At 39.7% G+C, this 21,973-nt stretch overlaps 2 protein-coding genes across 5 annotated transcripts in view; one reads left to right on the top strand and one right to left on the bottom strand.

Annotated features, from left to right (window-relative positions):
- Positions 1-557: 557 nt before the first annotated feature.
- csrnp1b (cysteine-serine-rich nuclear protein 1b) lies at positions 558-14,262 on the top strand. 3 transcript variants are annotated; one of them, XM_058765598.1, is made up of 5 exons: positions 558-838; positions 7,027-7,229; positions 9,900-10,159; positions 10,249-10,545; positions 11,115-14,262. In XM_058765598.1, exons 2-5 carry the CDS (start codon positions 7,046-7,048, stop codon positions 12,084-12,086), a joined length of 1,713 nt encoding a protein of 570 aa, XP_058621581.1. In that variant the 5' UTR covers positions 558-838; positions 7,027-7,045; the 3' UTR covers positions 12,087-14,262. The 3 variants fall into 3 exon arrangements, with proteins under 3 accessions (XP_058621581.1, XP_058621582.1, XP_058621583.1); XM_058765599.1 differs by lacking the exon at positions 558-838 and adding an exon at positions 1,670-1,818; XM_058765600.1 differs by lacking the exon at positions 558-838 and adding an exon at positions 1,910-2,126.
- Positions 14,263-14,602: 340 nt separating this feature from the next.
- LOC131533654 (solute carrier organic anion transporter family member 5A1) overlaps positions 14,603-21,973 on the bottom strand; it is a 45,171-nt gene continuing 37,800 nt past the window's right edge. For both annotated transcript variants that reach the window (XM_058766027.1, XM_058766025.1), the window contains 4 exons: positions 19,766-19,925; positions 19,135-19,376; positions 18,399-18,463; positions 14,603-18,145 (listed from right to left, as the gene is read on the bottom strand). In XM_058766027.1, coding sequence (XP_058622010.1) covers positions 17,703-18,145; positions 18,399-18,463; positions 19,135-19,376; positions 19,766-19,925 — 910 coding nt within the window. In that variant the 3' untranslated portion in view covers positions 14,603-17,702. The remainder of the gene's footprint in view (positions 18,146-18,398; positions 18,464-19,134; positions 19,377-19,765; positions 19,926-21,973) is intronic.

Genomic DNA, 21,973 nt, shown 5'->3' on the forward strand with positions numbered 1-21,973 from the left:
ACATGTGTGTGCTGTGTATATTTATGTAGGCCTATATACAAATACACACACATACAATGTATATTTTGAAAATATTTACATTTATATTCATATAATTTATATAAATTAATATATAAACATGACATATTTTTCTTAAATATATACATGCATGTATGTGTATTTATATATACATAATAAATATACACAGTACACACATATTATGTAAAGAAAAACTTTTATTTGGGATGCGATTAATCGCGATTAATCGTTTGACAGCGCACACACACACACACACACACACACACACACACACACACACAGTTTACCACAGTAAACATAGTAATGTGTTATTATGCACCACTGTCATATAACAAAATAGCAGAAAGATTTTAGGAAATGTTATTTACTATGAGCAGCCTATTACAGTATTTACAGGAACTATGGTTACAGTATATTTTTTTCAGAGTAATGAAACATTTACTATTTCCCATAACCCGCGGTTATTGTCTTCCGGTCTTTTCTCAATCATGTTACTATAGTGATTTCGTGCGAGGATGCGAGCGCGCCAAGAGGAGTGTCGCTCCGCGCGGAAGGCAGGAAGCGGCGCGTGGGCAGTGTCACCGCCTGCGTCACACGCCAGGAGGGAGTTTTCCACTGACGAAAAGACTGCGCTGCTCAGCCGTCTGCTTCAGACAAGAGGAACAGCTTCAGCTGCTGCTTCAGTACGCCGAGCGCACAATAGCCTCACGGACAGAACGGGATCTCTGTACGGATAAACGCGCTCTCGTATCACTTGGATTATTACTGCTTCTTCCTTTCCTCTATTGTGATATACTAATGCTGATCGGACACGTTATTGGTGAGTAGCGGAGGTCCGCGCTGTTTAACGCTGCACTTGTAATGTGTCTAATAGGCAAACCTCGGTGCTGGAGTCCAGCCAGATACTTTCAATGTTCTTTTGTCGTCCAGTGTAAACAGATCAAATGTGTTGTGTAACTATTTCAAATAGCGAAGGCAGAGGACGTTGTTGTATGCTGCCGTGACATAGAAAAAACTAACTAAAGTTCAGATTATTCACCATTGTTCAATGCAAATCAATGTATACGCTCACATTTTGTTTCACTAATAAATTCTTAAACGATTTATTATTTTAACCCGCACGCTTAAGTGTAGCGTAACGTTTTCTGTCAAACACTTTAAATGGTTGCGGTCTCTGGGTTTGATTAAAAGATCACTCTTGTAAGCAGCTGTTGGCGGTTCTGATCGGATCCATTGGCAGAATTCCAGCATAGTGGACCGTATGTGTGTGTATCCGATAAGCCGTAATTGCTGGTTTGGATGTGTGTTATGTGTTGAGTGCATTCCTCGTTCACGTTTACAGTGCTGGTGTGTCTTCTGAAGCGCGAGCGACTCCTTAAGGTGCCACACCGCATCATTTCAATAGTCTGCCTGCAGATCTGCGCTCAGCCTCGCATGCAGTCCTCAGTGACGTCACCGTGGGTGCATGCGAGGATGAATGCAGGTCTGAGGGAAACCTTACTTGAGCCCAACTTCACTTGGTTGAGTTTAATGATTGCCAATATAAATCCATATAGGTTACACAAATATGCGTATCTGTATACACACATGTAAAGGATTCATTTACAAACCAAGCAGTTTATATGATGATTGCTGTGATTGACATCAGTCAATCACGAGGAGGGTCATCACGAGAGATTGATTATTCAACAATTACTGACACGTTGTGCGCGGCGTGATTGGCGTAACTGAAGTGCAAATGTAACCTAATGGTCTCATTTCACACTCGTTTGTTACATGTTTACTGGATTCCATTCTGAGGTAATTCTGTAGCCTAAGCAGATTGAATGTTTGAGAGGGGTGTTTTTGCATTCAGCTTGTATGTAAACTTTAGTGTATTGTCAAATTAACAGCTCGGCAGCACGTGTTATTGCGATAATCTTTGCGTATTTGTGGAGGTTTCTAAAGTTTGAGTGTTTATGTTGCGCGTGCTTCAATGTGAGCGAGCGCAGATTCGTGTCTCTCGCGCGACCTCACTTGGATTGTTTGTGAGAATAATTAATATTGCTAATCAAATTTAGTTTACATACCTCACCTACATGCTCATGTTTATTCCTAAACCAACCTAAGTAAGTTGTTTTTATTGTGTTTTATGTCTAAAAATGTTTGTCACTCGAACCCTGAGTTTTTCAGTAGTGAGTTTTATTTCCTACAACGATGTTGTTTACGATGTTGATGTAAAAATGTTGTTTTGAGTTGCAGTACACGTTAAACTTATCAAATAGGACCCATAAAAGATAAATTTTTGTTTACGAACTTGCACGTGTACCATGGTCATTGAAATCAGTCAGCTGGTTTAAGTGACGCGTCTGGCTAGTTTCCCTCCCTCTTTTATGAAGTCTTCACGTGTCTCATTTAAAGCAGTCATACCTTTTAACTGAGATGATGTCAACATCAGTGTAGGCTACATCACAACATGTCATCTTTTTATTAAGCTCCCACCCATAGACTGGGTGTTTCTATTTGGGATGGTTCAGTGTGTGGCATTTAGCAGTTGTATTGGGGGAGGTGGAGGTCCTGATGTCTCTAAAACAGAGAAGCAGAGGAGTCCCATCTGTTTTGTCACTCTCTAGCATTCCTCCCAGCTTGTGAGCTACCAGTGAGTGCCCCAGACATGAGCTGCTGACCCTTGAGCTCCCCCACTCTTGACACACACAAATACTCTCCCTTGGGATTCTTAAGAGACTGGTAAAAATGGCTAGTATTTGTTTTGCCACCATTAAGTTATTCAGAACAAACTCATGCTGATGACTTCTCAAGGAAGCTACACTTTGCGCACTCTGTTGGAAGTTTGCATTTCGGATATCGATGCAAATTGTTCCATGTGTGATGGAACAATTTGCTTTCAGTTTAGGCAGTTTCCTGAGCGATCATTTTTTCCACTCGTTGACTTAAAATGTGAGGAACGATTCACTCAAAACTGCTAAATCATTTTCCGAGGGTGTTTTAGGATATGCATCCCTTTTTTTTTTTAATGCCACTTAAAGCCCAAATAAAAGGTTTTAAATATTTTAGATGCCACAGACCCCCAAGTATGAGGTAACTTATTTTAACCATTGTGTTAAGTTTAATTTAATCTTATTTTTATTAATTTATTTTTATTTTTTACTTTTATACGGACCCCCTAGCATTCCCTTTTCCCCAGAATCCAGCTGAAAACCACTTGAAAACCAGCTTTCTTTAGATACTAAATTTCACTTTGGATATCAGTACGGTAAACTGTTGTACTCTGAAGCCATACATGTGGTGTTTATAGATCTTTGTCTGTGTATTTCTAATTTGGAAATGCATAGTATGATGAAGAGAGTCCATACAGCTGTATGAGACGCATCTTCATCTCCACCCTAATTATGTAATCTTTGATGACTCGTGACACTTCATTAGGTGTTTTTATTGATGTTTCTGTCTGAGGTGGTTCCTCTTGGGCAGTAGCGGTCTGGACTACACAGACACATCTGGGATAGATAGACTATTACAGAATGTGTCACCGTTGCCAGGGGAGAATTCCTGTGGGCTGGAGACATCGCATTATTTATTTGTTTAAAGTTCTCACCGGCTACCCTCCTTCCACATCAATGCGCGCTCCTATTTGGGATGAATGTGTACTCTGCATGGGTTGAGGTTCAGGAACAGAATGTCTCTGGCATGGCTGAACATCTAGAGTGATGATCAGCACAACACACGACTCCCTCCTCCCCCTGACTGCAGTTCTTAAGGGCTGACCAGCAGGGGGAGAGTGGAGTTGTAGAATCTGGATTTGGTTCCACTTATCTCGCGTGGGTTTTTACACCATCTTTCGCAGCCTGTTATCATAGTCGCGCTCTTTAGATGAGGTACATGCTGCTGATTATCATCTGGATGGAAGCCGTGAGCTGGAGGGGCAAAGTCAACACTCTTGCATAAGATCAGGTCGGGATTCCACTGTTTGCTGCTTTTTGGAAGCAGCACAGCGAGAGCGGGGGAGCTCAAAGTTTTAATGAAGCCTGTGTGTTTAACTTGTGCTACATTAAACTGCAATGAGCCTGCCGGCAATGGATCCAGTTTCAGAAGTCTGCTGCTTTTGTGGCCATTCTCGCTTTGTGCACGGGATTTATTTCCGCCGTCCTTAGTGACAACAGCGTTGAGAATACCTCATCAGTGCACTGCCTTTATTGGAATGGCAGCCCTGCATAATATATGCTCCAGTGCAAATGTTTCACCTGCTCGGAGCTTCTGGGATACTTCGCCGGTGACAGCTTCTGCCTGGATGTGAAATCCAGACCTGCTCTGTAGCAGATTTATGTGTTTTGACTGCTCACTTTTTTATTTGTGAGATTCTCGCTCGTATTTCAAGTCGTCGCTGATGTTGGAGTGCAACAGGACAAGCTCCAGATTGACCTCCAGCTGAGCCCCCCGCATCCCCCCCCCTCTTGTTCCTGGGATTAGCTCGTCGTCATTGTTTCTGCACGTTAAGCAAGATTAACAAATCAATGTGTCAGGTAGGCTGCAGTCAAGAGACAATGACCCACTTCTAACACCCAGGTTTCTCTCTCTCTCCCCCCCCCCCCGTCTCTGTACCGTCCTCCCCCTCTCCTCACTGTCCAGAGTCCTTAATTAAAACTCCTCGGCTTGCTAGGCATGCATGCCATCCTCAGGGATACTTTCTTTGTTAAATGAAGGTAAACTTGAGCGAGAACGAGCACCGGACACCATGTGCAGGTAGTTTCTTATACAAAGCTTGAGCGGATTGTGAATAGAAACGTGACGATAGGAAAAGGAGCAATGCAATTTACTAGTCAAATGAGCAGATGAGGATGAATTCTTGCAGTCTTCTCCTCTTGTGTGGCCAAAGTCAAGTGTCAAGTTCTCTCTCGTCATCTTACCGTTTATATATAAAGAGATTTTCCTGTGGGCTTGTCTGTGCAGAGTGCTGCTTGTTTTCAATCAAGACGTAGCATGTAAGGGTTCACGCTCCCCGTGCTGGCTCTGTTCGCATGCAAATCAGGACAGATCTGGACACATACTGTTTGCAATAAAAATAGATCATGTCCTTTGCCTATACTGCTGTTTTCAAGCAAGTCAGCTGTTTGTTGCGTCTTTTGTCCTGAGTATGGTGCAAACTATTGTGTAACTTTCCTACTATATTTCCTCTTGTCAGGGTTGCTTTCGACTGGTGTTGCACGAGCAGATAAGTTTGACTTGTGGAAGATATTGTCAGGTTCAGACGAAGATAAAGACTCACCTTATGCTTTTTGGCAGTGATATTTGGCAGCCAGGGAGACATGGCTGAATGTGCAGACAGGACAGACGTGCCCTCGATGTCTGGCACATTTGTGACTGCAGCACTAATGTGTGAAACACACATGCACAGAGATAGAAGTTCTGCTTGTAAACAAGGCAACCTGTGGGAAAAGGAAGTCTACACACTCTTGTCTAAAGATCAGGGATGAACAAATATTAATTTCCTATTATGGGCAATAACGAGAAATCCCCCAAATTAAAATTCTATATTTTGTATAAATTAAAAAAGTGTAATTTAGTAAAAAAGGCTACATATAAATTAAGGCATCTCAATTATAATGTGTGAAGAAAAAAAAAAAAAAAAAAAACAAATATATATATATATATATATATATATATATATATATATATATATTTTGTAATTTGCTAGGTAGAATTAGTTACAAAAATGCATTATTGACTGCTAACACTGATGAAAGTCAATTAATTAGAGTGGCTCCAAGTTTTTAAATACAGTGACACCAAAACGTATTAGTTTGCTTTAATAAAACAATCAATAATCAAGTGCCAAGTTTGATTTATTAGACAACAGCAGACTACTACTGAGTCATATTGTGTTAATCACACTCTATATGGCAGGGATGATTCAGTGTTATTTTTTTGTCATAGACCAAAATCATGAGCTGTATAATCTGCCAGTCATGACCGTCTGTCACTTTTTTTTTTAAAGTGGCTTTCTTGCTGGGAACAAGCCTTGTTCTAAAATACTTATTTACTGCTAGTCTTCTGGGGGGAAAAAAGCCCTTTCTTAGTCCAGCTAGCATAGGATGCCTAGTTGTCACATCTTAAGTTTAATTTTTGTCCGTTCACTCAAGCAGTAGTGAAAACTCTTATCTCTAAATCAGACCGTTTCCTCCTTTCCCATTTTCCTTCCTTCCTTTCATTCTGCCTGTTTCAGCAGGAACGTGTCTAAGCTGTGGAGTGCATCGAGAGGCCGAGCCTGAGGTGAACTAGTTGACTGGGGTTTAGAGAAACAAATGAGTCCACAGCCGCCAGTATCAAATGATGGTTTCGTGTAAACGCCACTGTGCTGCACCGGCTCTGACCCTTAAAAGCTAGTGGGCACCGGCTAGACTCTTCCTGCCAATGGATTGATTGCTTTTATTGCCCAATAAGCAACCTCTCCACAGGAGCAGCGACAAATGCAGTCTGAGCTTACATAAACATGTTTACTGTGCCAAGCTGTACACACATTTACTACAGAGTCTCATAAAATGCATTTAGCAGCTGTGTAAAGCATAATTGCCGCTACCAGTTCTGGGATGTATGTTTTTTGAGTGGGGTAACCTAAATTTTGTGTAATCAACCCCCATTCTAATCAATGTATTTGTCTAAGCGATTGGATTTAGAAGTGGGTGAAGGGTCTGGTAATTGTTGACTTGCACCAGAGGGACGTGATTGATTGCTTCCTGTTTTCCTCGCCGCTCAGAGGCAGCATAAAGCTGCTTGTTTGGAGAGTAATGCTCATAGCCTGCATTTAAAAACCTCACTGGACGTTTAGCTTCTATTAGGACAATAACAGCACTACATTGACCGATAACATCTAGGCGCTGCTTGCAATATTGATACCATTTCCATAGCAAAACAAATTAGCTGATGGACAAAGGCAGATTGCATGAAAGTACAACTTTCATTTTTGCCCTTTTAGCACTCTTGTAATGCTTTTCTGTCTTTGCTTGTTACCCACAGATCACCAAACGCTAGCGCCATGAGCGGGGTTCTCAAGAGGAAGTATGAGGAGGTGGAGGAGGACCCGTGCTACTCTTCCTCCTCCCCTTCTTCTCTCTCCTCCTCTGCCTACTCGGAGTGGGACTCGGATGGGGAGAGCTGCTACTCCGACACACTGGATTCGACCCCCAGCAACCCCAGCTCCCCAGCAACATCCTTAAACAGTGAGTTTCCCCTCTTGAAGTACTAATTTATTCTCTGATTAAGGCTAAGAAGTGGTTCTTATTTAAAGGAATACAGTAGTTCACCCAGAAATTAAAATTTGCTGAATTTACTCACCCGTAGCCCATCTAAGATGTAGAAGTTTATTCATCGTAACAGATTTGGAGAAATTTAGCATCACATAATTTGCTCACCAATAGATCCTTTGCAGTGAATGGGTGCCATCAGAATAAGAGTCCAAATAGAAGATATAATCATATCAATTCACAAGTAATCAACTCCAGTCAATCAATTTAAGTCTTTAAGCAAAAAGCTGTTTTTGTAAGAAACAGTTTGGACTCATTCTGACGGCACCCATTCACTGCAGAGGATCTATTGCTAAATTCTCCAAATCTGTTTTGATGACAAAACAAACTCATTTACATTGTGGATGGCCTGAGGGTGAATAAATGTTCATTTTTGGGTGAACATTTCCTTTTAAGGTGGAATCGTCAAACTCCCATTTCCATTGTTATTTCTCATGCATAAGGTCTGTAAGGCTTATCTCAACCAGGTGTCCTACCTGATAAGGTTTTATTGAGATACGGGAGGGTGCAAGATTAATTGCAAGGATGCAACTAATTACACAGGATGTTTTGATGCATGCCCCATTCACGAGGTCACCTCCTCCTGGCCCTTCATCCAGGTTGTTAGGGTGAGTCAGGGTAGGGAAAGCAAACAGTTGTGAGTTTCCCAGGATGGCAGGGCAGGGAGCCAGCAAGTGTGCCATGTGACAGAGACAGAATGAACGCAGAGCTTTGTCTGAGCACCGGGCATGAACCCAGCACAGGTGCTGAGAAAGGCAGAGGGGCGCGGAGCAGGAAGGCAAGGATGAAGAGAAGAGGAAGGGAAACGATACGGCTGTCTGCTTGAGTTTATGAAACAAAGTCAGAGAATGGAGCATTGTCAGGGTAGACGGCATATTTAATTTGATGGGAATGAGAACAAAGCTGTACGTGACAGACATATGCTACCATTCAAAAGTTTGTGGTCAGTAAGTGTTTTTGTAATGTTTTGTCAGGATTCTTTGATATTAGAAAGTAAAAATAGAAAGAACAGCATTTATTTGAAACAGAAGTCTTTAATATTATGAATGTCTGTCTTTTCCCTTTAGATCAATTTAATGCATCCTTGCTAAATAAAATAATTTGACCTAAACTTTTGAACAGTAGCGTACAGTCTGTTCAGTAGCTCGCACATGTCTAATATTCACAAACCATGTTTTCTGGAGGTTTTTTTTGGATGTATTTTCAGTGTTTGCATAATGATTGGCAACAACACACTCAAAAGTACTAACCACTGAACATGCTCTTTGTCTGTCCCTCATTGACTTAAAATAAAACATGCTTCAACACTGACTAACATCCATAGAGTATCAATTTTTGAGCATATTTGACAGATAAAGTCACCAGAATTAGACTCTTGTTGCATAACTTGTTTACTCCAATTCATAAAATCACCAATGCCAACTTGATAATACATAAAGCAGCTTTGTTCTTTAAGCAGTAACATGGCGTTATATTTCTGAGATGGTCCTGTCTATATATGTGGGCATATGAGAGCATTTGTGGTTTCCATCATACATTTTTTTTTTTTTCCCATTAGATGAGCAAAACATATTTGCACAAGCTTCTAGATAGGAAAACGTGCAAGGATGAGTTCCCACCATTTCAAGTCTAATATAAACCAGCTGCAGGGACAGTAAGATCCATCTCCTTCATTCCCTTCAGATAACAATCGGTGGGCTGGTGGCCCTGAGGGAGAATGTGCTTCTCTCTCTCTCACAGGCTAACAATTCAACATCAAGTATTCCTGCACAGAGGACAAGGAATTTATGAGTAAAAAAAATATGGTTTTCTTGTTTAAAGAAGAGAATTCCTCCCTTTGAGATGCTTTAACCACTGACATTGACTGATTCATTTGGTGAATGCAGATTTTTGGCTGGTTGTAGGAATAATTTGCAAGGAATGTGCAGACAGATGGCCCGTCTATAAAGTTATGATGTTATTAAATAGCAACTGTCTTGAGTGCCCTCACCACTTCCAAAAGCCTCAAACTTCCAGATCATCCAGCCGCTGGCTTGTGATTTTGGATGCTTTACTCTCCCGGCACACTTCAGCGCCAAGGGGAAATTCCTGTGTGAATTGTTTGTCAGACACGAGCGAAGAGGAATGCAGTTGTCTTCGCATATGACTGGATTAGAGCTAAAACTATTAGTTGAACTATTTGCACATCTGTTCTGATGTTGAGTGGTGGAATATTGTGCTTGTTTTAGTATGATTGAATAGCACTGAGCTGATTTGCTGTATGTAGACTGCCATCTAGTGGCAACAATAAGGTTAATGTGATCGTGATGTTTACACAAGAGACTCACCCACTCCAAGTCTTCCCATTAGGCTTGGCACACTTCCTACTCAAATACTCCCCAATGAGATTCTACAGAACTTTTTTTTTTCCACCACTCTCTATTCTCTCTCTTAGACATGTGCTCTTAATTTTCCATTAAGAAATTCCAAGCATGAATTTCCATGAATGCATTCGCCCGCTGTTTTCCACTTAATGTTTTCTTTTCAAGTCAACCAGAAGCCTGAACGTCTTATATTTATCCTATCGTTCTTTCTCTCTTTCCTCAGCCACATCTATCCTGAAGAAGGCCAAGCGCTCACGGCGAGGCAACGTCCAGTTTGACCAGGTTACAGTCTTCTTCTTTCCTCGCTGTCAGGGCTTCACCAGCGTGCCCAGCCGGGGAGGTTGCACCCTTGGCATGGTGCAGAGGCACAGTGCCCAGCGCCACTACTCAATAGCGGAGTTTGCCATAGCACAGCGCCACCTACGGCAAGAGAAAATCAAAAACCGATTGAGGGAGGAAAAACTGGAAGCTCTTAAGCTGAAGGTATTTTTGAGTTTAATTTTCTCAAAGTGTTGTCAGACATGAGAGGTTTTAAAGTTGTAATCATGTAAATATCCTTTTTCTGTGTGCAGCTTACCAAAAATGGTACCCAGGAGTCCGAAGAGGCTGACGGGTTGACTATCGATGACATCCCAGAGGATGAAATCGACCTCAGCGGAGTGAACTTGGATGACGGCTCCTTCCTGCATCCCTACCCCTCCAAGAGAAGATACGCCATCCTTAAAGCCGCTGGCGTGAAGAAAATTGATAAAGATGAGAAGCGTCAACTGCATGAGTTGCGTACTTCGAGAGAAGACTGTGGATGCGACTGCCAGGGCTTCTGCGAGCCGGAGACCTGCAGCTGTAGTTTGGCCGGGATCAAATGTCAGGTGAGCGATTCAGTCCCAACAGACTTCCTTTAGAATATGCCATATATATATATATATATTACTTTTTTTCAGTAAGGATGCATTAAAATAATCAAAAGTGACCGTAAAGACATTTCTTTCATGCTGCTGAAAATTCACTTAATATATATTAAAATACAAAACACTTATTATAAATTGTAATATTTCACAATATTAATGTATTAAATTACTGTATTATATTGCTGATATAAAATAAATGCAGCCTTAGTGAGCATAAGATACTTTTCAAAAAAATTTAAAAATCTTACAGACCCTAAACTTTAAAATGGTAGTGTATATCATATTTTAATGCACAAAAAATAACTTGTATGCAACAAACTTTTTAACATTTTTATTAATTTTAATTTTTCTTTACATTTTATTTACTAAATATTCTTTTAATTTAAATCTTAAACTACTATTAAAATCAATTCAAGTGTCTTTAAAAAGTATATTATATTTCTAAAGTTAAGATGGTTAAAATGCCACACATAATTGTATTCTATATACACTTTCTTCATACATTAATGTAATGTTTCTTGGCTTCACAGATGGACCATTCATCCTTCCCATGTGGCTGCACTAAAGACGGCTGTGGGAACACGGCAGGCCGCATCGAGTTCAACTCCAGCCGAGTTCAGACCCACTACATCCACACCATCATGAAGCTAGAGCTGGAGAAGCGTTTGGAAGAGCACGCGCCAGAGAGCAAAACCCCGTCTGAAGATCTGCCAGACTGCAGTTCCCCAATCCACCCAGCAGAGAGCAGCACCACGCCAGACAGACCCACGTTTCACTTCAACTCGGAGCTAGTAGCCGTGGGAGAGAACAGCTGTAGCAGCGACATGACCGATTCGTCTAGTTCTTCAGGCCAGAGCGAGGACTTAGAAACCATCGAAAACGCTCAGAGTGAGCAGTCGCCGCTAGACGTCGATGAAAATGGACTTACAAGAATCCTAAGCTTTAGCGACACAGACAGCGAGGACTGTTCTGTCAGGGAGCGCAACAACAACAACAACAACTGTGACTACCAGCAGAAAAAGAGCGAGTCCATGGGCTACGGCATCTTCAGCACGACAGACGACAAGCTTAGCACGTCACAAACGGACAACAGCCGCACAGCCATGTCTGAGCTCCTAGACGAGAACGCTAATCAAGCTAACGCTCTATTCCACAGTGGCTTTGTCCCCCACACGCCCTCGCCCTCCATCGATCACTCGGCCAGCTACATGGACTTGAGCCTCTCATCCGAATCAGACCTGGAGTTCTTCGACGGCTTTCCTTGCCTTGGACCGAGCTCGCTGTACAACTCCTTAAAGGAGTACGAACACGTGGACAACTTCTTTCAGTTCCAGTTGCCTACTTACCCTAGCCTTCCGCAGGCCGCCGACCCGGGCACGTGTCTTCTGGAGTCTCTGATTGGCTTGTCGGATTCGGTCCCAGAACCTCCGGCAACCTTCACAGACAATCAAATGCTTGAAGACGCCATGAAGCTTTCAGTGATGGAGTCTGTAAAAGTCTAACGGGGGCTCTTCTGTACAAATGAACTGGGGGATTGTAAATGAATGCTATACGTTTTGTTTTTCTTTACTTTATGAATGGAGACCCTCCATCCCAGGATATCAATATTCGCATTATCTGCCTTTACGATGTTAGCAAAGCATTAAGTTATTATAACAATCTTTATTATCATTATTGCCATTTCTGTGGCAGCTAACATTTCAGTTCACAAACAAGCCTGGCCGACTGAATTTTGGATATTTGTACATATGGCCAGGAAGGTGAAGAACTTCTCACCTGCATTGGTGGTATTATCAACATTAACCATTATTATTATTATTATCACTAAGGTTATTTATATGAATCCAGAAGGGGCACCAATGGGAGTCATAATGCTGATTATGCATCTCAGGGACTTTTTCTAGCTTTCAGAAGCAATGCATTTTGACCATCGCTGTTATTTGGCATTTTTTCAGAGAATTTCCACCAAAACAAACAGCATTTAAAACGGCCCCCTTTTGGAGGGGCTTCTGTCTCAGTCGTTTTTTGGACTTGAGATGGTGGTCTGTACTTATTTTGCAAAGCTAGAGGAAGACTCCTGTTCCACAAAACGGCTCCTTGGGATTTTCAAACGGTACACAAATCCCCCAGAGGCTCCTCAGTTAGCACTTTATCTGTGAAAAAATGAACCAATCAGAGCGCAGAATGGGTCGGCCCCGTCGCCTCTGAATCTGAGATTGTTTTCATGCCATTTTATGGTGTTGGATCATCAGCACAAGGTGGAGAAAAGTGAACGCTTAACTTTTAATTTATTCTACACGCCGCAGATATCGTGTAATGCAACTGTGATATCTGTTGACCATTATTTCCAATTGCTTTTATTTATTCTTACCGAGTTATTTATTTTATTTTTTTCTCCGAATGCCAGCTGAATATTATCTGAGCCACACTGTGCTCTCGAGAAGTGGAAATAATGCAGCTTGTTCACGTTTCTCACCTAAGTTACATTAACCTGTGTGAAGCACATCTTTGTTTCAGCTGTGGAGGAAGGGGCACCAACTGCAAAGTATTTAATAATCTATTCTATTACTATGAAGTAACACTTTTGGTTAAATTATTTCACGTTTAGCATTTCAGCATTAATTTATTCAAGGTTCGGGCAATAAAGAGAACGGTGTGTTAAACAAAAGAAAAGCTGACTCTTTGTGCCTGTTTGAGCCGCTCGAGATGATGCTGTATAACCTACCTATTGATTAAAAATAATCCGAGTTTCCGATGATATAGAGAATTAACATTTTGTAACTAATGTAGATTTGAGAGAATTCTAATCTGTTTATTGACAAATTATTTTATTAAGAAATCAACATTGTTGTTCAAATATCGAAACGTTTGTAATATATTAATAGAGCTAAATCTATGCTTGAAAAATGTATTCTGGCCAGGCATAAAGCGGGGGTTTACTTACGATGTAACTACCTAAACAAATTTACCAAGATTGTACTCTGACTGGTTGGGTGAACACAACTGACAACATGAATTGTGGGTATAGTTTCAAAAACGTTTTGTTGAATAATAATAATAAAAACCCTGCATATATTATGCAACGTGTATCATATTATGCAAATTTGTGTTGCCCATATGGTTTTCACTTCACAGTGAAGAAGTTTGTATGTTTCTGAATGAGCTTTGAGGAAATGAATCGATGTACATATCTGACCATCCAGACTTCAGCTGTCGGCGCAGAGTTATTTGACCCGATAGGAGCATTTGCATGCGACAACCGTTCATTTGTCTCAGTACTACATGCGTTTAGAGCAAAAAAAAAAAAAAAATGCACAATCAGAAATGTATTTGCTTCATTTTTGCCTTCACGTGCTGTTCTTGAAGCTAATAGCTTCATTCATTGAGTCCAGCTTATTCCCTTGTAAAGATGTATCGCCTCATCGCCATGAAATGGAAATGATTGGTATTTATTAGTCATGATTGATGTATGTTTTGATCTCTGATGCTTTTCAAAGTGTTTCTTACTTCTGCCTTTTTTGTTGTATATATTTTCTGCTTCGACGAAACTAAAGACAAAACCAAGCAGTTCTTTTATATTATATATTTTCACGCTTAACAGTTTCAAGCTGTTCATTTCATTCGAGTCATTTGACAGTAGTTTGTCCCTTCAAAATAAAAGTCAAGCTTTTTCTTATATTTGCCATTGTCTTGTTCTTTTGTGTATGTGAGTGCATGGGTGATAAGTGTTTGTAAATCAGAAATATGACCACTGAGCCCTAATATCATACAAATATTTTAAAAAAAATTATAAAAAGTTGCCTTAAAGGCCAGTCTTTGACATTTTTTCCAGTTAAATACATACATTTGCTTTAAAGGCTCCTGATATTTCTTACCATTAAAAATGTTATGTTTGTGGTCTCACTGTAGGTGGCGCTGCTGTCTACTAAAAGAAAAGACTATAGTTTCTGAAGAAAAAAATGTGATTCCTTATAAAATATGAAGATTTTAAAAACACAAATTATTTGTCACTGAAGAATTAAACCATTTGGTTGTTTTTAATGACATGAACTCAAAACAACTTCACACATGATACATCGTCTTCATTGCCACTTCTTTCTAAATTCTTTTATTTCAATAAATACATGTATTGAACCAAGACAGAATTAAAGTAAATGAATAGTTCACATGTGTCCATGAGTACTGAAGATAGACAAACACAGCTAGCCTTTACACTGATCTGAAATCAGCCCTGCTGATAGCAAAAGTAGACTCCAACACATTCATTTGACATCAAATGTGAGCTGATCTTTTAAAGGAATAACTTAAGAGTTTTAGGTGCAAATGAGTCAAATATGGGCACGAAATAAAATCAAATTAATAATAATAAAAAGAGTTAACTGATACCTGTGTGAGTGGTCTTATTTAACACTGCATGCTGTGTTGCTCTGCCAAGGCACCTCAAGTATGGGAAAATTTGAAATTGGCAACAAAAAAAGTATATATATATATATATACTTTTTTTATTACGTAAATAATATTTATCTTCAGGGCTTTTGTAATTTTTGCATTTGTCTGTTTCCTTTATGTGCTCATGTTGAAATTCGTTTTTTTACCTTTTCTCTATTTCCAGATCCTTCATTAATTTGAGGCTGTCTTGCAGCCACTACATAACCGATTCCATCAGACTGATTTTGAGCAGCTCACATTGTAGGTCACACTAATGGGGAGCTCCTGATTATTGTAAAAATGTCAGACTTTCACCACGGTACAGCTTATAGTTCACAAACATGGAAAAAAGTCATTTCAATAAGGGCTTTATTTTACTTCTTACACCTCAATTTTTAAAAGTCATTCTAATACTGAAGTTAGCATCTGAAATACCTCTTCAACATCATCTTCTATGAAAAACACTGACAATAAGAGGTCTGGAAAAAGTATGTACTCATATTGTGGTTCGGAAATTGCAGTCATAATACAGTACAGCTTACAAAATCATTTGAAAGTAGAGATATGGAGTTAATACAGCATGGTCTCCATTTTTTCATTGATTAAGCTGGGTTTTGTTGTTAGCATGCTAAGTATCTAACTACCAAGTTAGTCCCTCATTAATCATAACTGCACCAAATATGCCTATGTAAACCACATGGCTAAAAAACCTCATGAATTTGTACTGTGTACTGATCAAAAGTAACTGGACTACATCTAATGAACTGCCAAACTAGCTTCATAAACCCATGACAGAGTACTGAAAATCTGAGGTTTGCATATTATTAGGCAGAAGTTTAATTATACATGGTGCATAAGAATAGAGCCAGTGCTTGAGGATCAGGCTGTAGCCGAAGCACATGCTCATATACATCAACAGCTCCAAAAACCAAAGCGGAGAATCCATTCTCATTATGCTATGGCTTTACCAACGCCATCGCTAAAGCTGCTCGGACATGCTCAGGTATTTGGATGCAACAGCAGCAGCATGAGCGGTCGACTGAATCCTGAATCTGGATTTGAATCGCTGTGTTCACACTACACACAAATCCGATTTGGTTTTTAACCAGTCTTTTAGGAATTACATTTTTGTGATCGAACCGGTGATGAAATCTGATGTGTATCAACATGATGCCAAGAGACTTTCTCATAGAACAACTGAGTGTAAAGGGCTGTTCACACAAAGCATGGTAACTATAAAGTTTTAATAAATGTTTTTATTCTGTGAAAACAGGGAAGTCACACCACAATGGTAATGACAAAAAGAAACATCGCTGGAATCAATTTCAGAATGATTTTTTTTTTTTAAATCAAAATCCACCTCATATAACAAACAGAATGTTTTTGTCCATTGGTATGGACACTAATATTGTTATAGTTAACTTCATAGTTATCATTCTTGGAGTGAACAAGAGGACAAAAAATTAAAAGTTTAGTCTTGGTTCATATCTATCATGACATCACTTAAGCTTTAGACCAAATGAGACATTTAGGAACCCATACCGTGTCAGAAAGCACTGACTTTTTTGGTTTTCGAAGTGATGCCATAGAAGATCCATTTTGGGCTCCCAAAAGAACCTTCTGAAGGACATTTTTTCCACTTTGAAAGAACAAGGGAAAGCATCCATGGATGTTAAAGGTTCTTCATGGAATCATAGATGCCAATAAAGAACTATTTTTTAGAGTGTATATAAGGAAAGAGAGAGTAATATTGACATGTCTGGTTTGTCATTTAGACTGAGAGAAAAAAAAAAATCTGATTTCAAACCAGATATGGATATGATTTGGATCGGGTTTGTAAACATCAGGTTTCATGTGTTTTCTGCTGTTCACACTTACAAAAAAAAAACTGGTTTGAATATGGATTCGCCAAAAAAAATCCATCAAATTGATCTGACTTCTTCAAGGCCTGATACTGAACCACTGAACAAACATCTGATCCAACAGTATGCATCTAAACACATATCACCATTTGACAGTCAATCACTGAACAGACAGAATGATTCTGAAGATGAAGAACGAGAAGACAAGGCTTCAAAGTCCTTCTCCAAACGCATTTTAGCAGTCCACTCAGTGCTCAGTGCCAGCAGATCTCACTGCTGACGGGCACTCTGAGGCACTGAATTTACATACAGGACCATGTGATCTGTCTGGAGGAGGCTGAATGTTCTCATACAGCTCCTTGAATACCATCCGAATCCCATTGATGCCTCCAAACTAACCAGAAGGGAGTTCTTAACACCATTTTGAAGTGACTTTCTTCACCGATTTGTTCAGAAAGACCATGTGAGATGTTCTCTGTGAGATGTTGAATTATGATCACACAGTAGAAAGCGGCAGCCTGGAGGCTTTAATGCGGTATGCGTTGCATAGTACTGATATCCACTTGTGCTTGTGTTACGTCTTTGATATAATAATCTTGGAATCCAAGATTGGATACAGAGAAATGTCCTCTCTGTTCCTCATTTAGCACCATGAGTTGTCTTCCAAACGCTTCGACAGCAAATACTACTCAAAGTTTGTACTGGTGACACTGAGATCGGTGAGCGCAGCAAGCCCCTGAAAGCCCCTGAAAGTCGCACGCTGTCTTGTCATGGAGGAGGACACCTGACAGGAAGGCACGTGGAGGCAGATGTCAGGGCTCACGTTCCTCAAATGTGCATTTCTTGCAGCGAGCGGGCAGGTGGGGTTATTGCTTTGAGGGTGTTTCCGGGGCAGCTCTGGCTGCAGTGTCCGCGGTTGAGCGGGGGCTGGTCGGGGGGCTCGGGACGGGGTGTGAAAACGGGGCAGGAGCGGGTACGAGCGTGGCTCTTGTGGCCTCCCGCGTGGCAGATAAGCTCGCTGACAGTGCCCAGAGGAGGCAGATGCCGCTGCCAGCGCTCCAGACGATCCTCTTTGTATTTAATCGAATACCAGGTGAGGAAAATGAACACAAAGCCCACAAACTTGAGGCTGGCGGCCAGGCCGAAGTACACGAAGCGGAAGGAAGTGACATCGTACTCCCAGCACGAGCCGTGAACGCCACAGTCCTGCTGCCAGAGCATGCAGGTGGTGTCAATCACCGCGCCAAAGTAGATTGGTGTGGGAATGTAGGCTGCAGACATGGAAAAAGAGAATAACTGTGGTAAAGGAACGTCTAATTGTTTTTTCTTGTGGAGTCACTTTGTGGCTCTGTAAGCTTTAAATTTTATGCTGCATTTGTTAATGCTGTAGTTTATGTTTAAGAACACAAGGTGGTGCTATACGAAAAGCTCTGCTGCAGTGATAAACAAGGCTGATGGATTTCATGACAAAGTTAATTTTTAAAGCTTTGCATTCTTCAAGTAAATAAAGCATTTATGACTTACCCAGAGTTCTTAGTAGCACAAACTGCATTCCTAAAGCAAACGGTCGTTCTTGCTCTTCTACTGACCTGCAAAAGAAAATGACTTTATTGTATTCTTTAATACCATCTACTACTAATTGCATGAATTGACAATAAATAAATAAATAAATACAATTATGATACACTACCATTTAAAATTTGGTATCAGTTAGATTTTTTAAAGAAATTAATAATTTTTTTTGTTTTTTAACTAATCAAAGGTGACATTAAAGGCATTTATAATGTTACAATAGTGTTTTATTTCAGATAAATTATGTTTTTTAAAAGGCTTTCTATGCATCAAATAAGCCTGAAAAAAAGTATCACAGTTTGCACAAAAATATTAAGCTGCTGTTTTCCACACTGAAAATAAGAAATGTTTCTTGAGCAGCAAATCAGCATATTAGAATGATTTCTGAAGGATCATGTGACACTTAAGACTGGAGTAACGGCTGCTGAAAATTCAGCTTTGCTAGCAAAGAAATAAATAACATTTTTTACAATAGAAAACAGGTATTTTAATTTTTAATAATATTTCAAAATATTCGTAACTATCAAATAAATGCAGCCTGGCTGAGCATAAGAGACTTCTTTCAAAAACATTAATAAGTCTTACTTATCCCAAACTTGCTAAAACTGCACTAATGATTTCTGTTTTAAATGAAAAAAAAAAAAAAAGTCATCATAAAAGATCAGAAACTTTAGTTACTGTTTCCTACCTGAGAGTGACGATAATGGCAGAGGGCTGTGCGCAAGCTGTGATGAGAGTAACGATGAAGAGGAAGATGAGGAAGGGGATGAGCGTGTTGCAGGTGCGATCACACTTCCCTGACACAGCGAATCCGTTCTCGTTCAGGTAGGTCTTCACTATGACCAGTTGCAGCTGGTTGCCTTGGCCGCTGGTGGGTGGAGTGATGACCTGTCTGCTCTGCACGCACGCACAGTCTGTGTAGTTTCTGATCTGCATTAAAAAAAATGTGCATGAACATTACCACAGATATTCAAACATTTAAACGGCATTGTTGCGAAGCAATTCTGTGATTATGGAAAATATTCATATTAAATTACATTCATTCATTCATTCATTTAAATCTAAACTAATAATAATACTGATATATTTTAAATAATGATTAAATAAACATCTGCTTTTTTCTAGAATAAGATGGAAACTGTATCAGTGACCCAGATCAATAGGCAAACATGTAAATAGATGTAGCTGGAATGAAAGGCCTGTGCTAGATGATTTAGATTTAATATCAATGTTTAACATTGGGTATGTCTTGACCTGAAATGATCTGTGCTGTCCTAAAAATTTGGAGCATCTCCAGAAAGACATGCGGTGTGACTCACCCCGGTGCTGTCGTTGCCGACAGTGCTGCATCCCGCCAGGCAGGGGTTGAAATATGTGATGCCATCTGAGCCACAAACAGGAGCGTACTCATTGATCCGACAGCCACAGTTCACATTACAGCCTCCCGTCAGGTTTCTGTGGGTCAGAGTGAGGGTCGGCCTGAGGAAAAACACAGAGGGGGAACAGTGTGAGAATAAAATGCATCACATCAGCTGCTGTAGGCAATATCTGGAATACTCTAAATGCATTAAACATGACCTGACTGAAAAAAGGTGTTCAGAGAAATCACACCAAGGCTGACTAGGCTCTGTATTCATGCATTAGCTAATGTGAGAACTCATTAGCCAATAAGAAAATTCATGAACTGCAATATATATATATTATGAGAAAAAATAAAACAAAACATTACTGAGCCATATATATTTGCAAATACACACACACACACGTATTTTATTTTTTTATTTAATTATTATATAATGAACAACATAATTGTATTAATTTAGTTAATATTTGTTTGTTTATTTATTTATTTTTAGTCTTTTACTGTTCAGCCAATAAGCCTGTGAGTTTTTCAACAGAGCAAGGTGGTTGATAATCATGTAAATCTTGGATGCATATAATTCTTCTAAAACTTAATACTGAATAAATGAGAGTGTTAATCTAAAATATATTTTAATATACAATTTATTAAATATAATATTAGGAGATTAAACATGTTGGCTAATATATTGATCTGTTTTATTTTTGCAGAACATTTTGGCCATTAGCTTATCAATATCTAGACTGTTTTATATAAGAGGCTTATGAGGTGTTATGTATAAATGCAGCTCCAAAATGAATACATTTTTAGACTTTTAGACTGACATCTATGGACTATGTTTAAACAACAACTGATATAAGTAATGCAGAACAGTACACTAAGATTTATTAATCGATTGTCACTTGACTATATAAAAAAACAATAATGACTTTCAAAGCCACTATTCCTCTCAAACGATCATCTCCCGCAGAGGATAAAAGAGAGTAAGAAAAAAACAGGCCGACAGTAAAATAAATGAAGAGATACTATATAAACAGTTATTTTAATGCCGTGGGAACGGCAGGCAAATTCAAACAGAGCTCTTTCCCACATAAAACACAGAGCAATCAGCAACAGCTCTGGTTGACTTTACATTATCCTCTCAGATCTGCAGCAGAATGAGGGGATGAATCACGGCATAACACAGCCAGCAAGACGGACGGAAACAGCAGCGATCGGAATCCAGTCTTTAAACACGGAATGAGACAGATCCCTCTCTGCAATAAAACTACACACCATAATAGTCCGTTCTCATTCTTCTAGGACATAAAGGGATAACATGGTGCTTTGGTTTGTCATTTGCAGCTCACATCCTAGTCAACATCTCTCGATTTGTGTTCCATAGATGAAAGAAGGTCATACAGGTTTGTAATGACATGAGTAAATAATGACAGAATTTAATCTGTGGACAAACTATTCCTTTCAGCTTCAGTTAACGGAAGCAGTTTTCTCATCAAGGTCACCCGAGCTGAAGCAGCTGTGGTTAGTAAATGAATAAATAATAAATAAGAGCTTCTAAATGGGCATGTGTCTCCGTTAACCATAAAAGAATACTGTTATAGAACATGCAGGATGAGAGAGGCTAACCTTGAGAAATAAAGAAACAGTTCAGGCGGATGTGAAATGTAAGCGTTGACTCAATACTTTGAGCTTTGAGATGTATTTCTACATTTGTGTCTGACAGGGGAGCTCTATCTGTTGAAAAGGCCTCACACTTTAGTGTCATGTCTTCCACGAACACGCTGTCTCGCTGGTCGAGGCTGTGCAAACTCCCCTACTGCAGACTTCAGCACAAGAAACTTGTTATGTCACTCAATGGTGCCTTGTAAGGTGGACAAAAGGAAATAGACAATGGACCTCACAGAGCAGGAATGTCAAGCACATGGCTCATGGGCCAAATACAGTCTGTGAAACAGTCCAAACCAAGAGGGAAAAAAAGTATTAAGTACACTAAGATTGACTGATGTACAGTCTTGATGCACTTAATCTTAGGGCTTAATATGGTTAAAGTTACCCAGCCAAAAGCAGTGAGTGGTTACTGATTTCACATGAATATGCAATTTTAAGGCCTGAATTGTGTATTAATTGTGCATGCTTTCTCAATAGGTAGAAACATTTAAGAAGGACA

This window comes from Onychostoma macrolepis, chromosome 24, assembly GCF_012432095.1.
Source record: "Onychostoma macrolepis isolate SWU-2019 chromosome 24, ASM1243209v1, whole genome shotgun sequence".
Classification (NCBI taxonomy): Eukaryota; Metazoa; Chordata; class Actinopteri; order Cypriniformes; family Cyprinidae; genus Onychostoma; species Onychostoma macrolepis.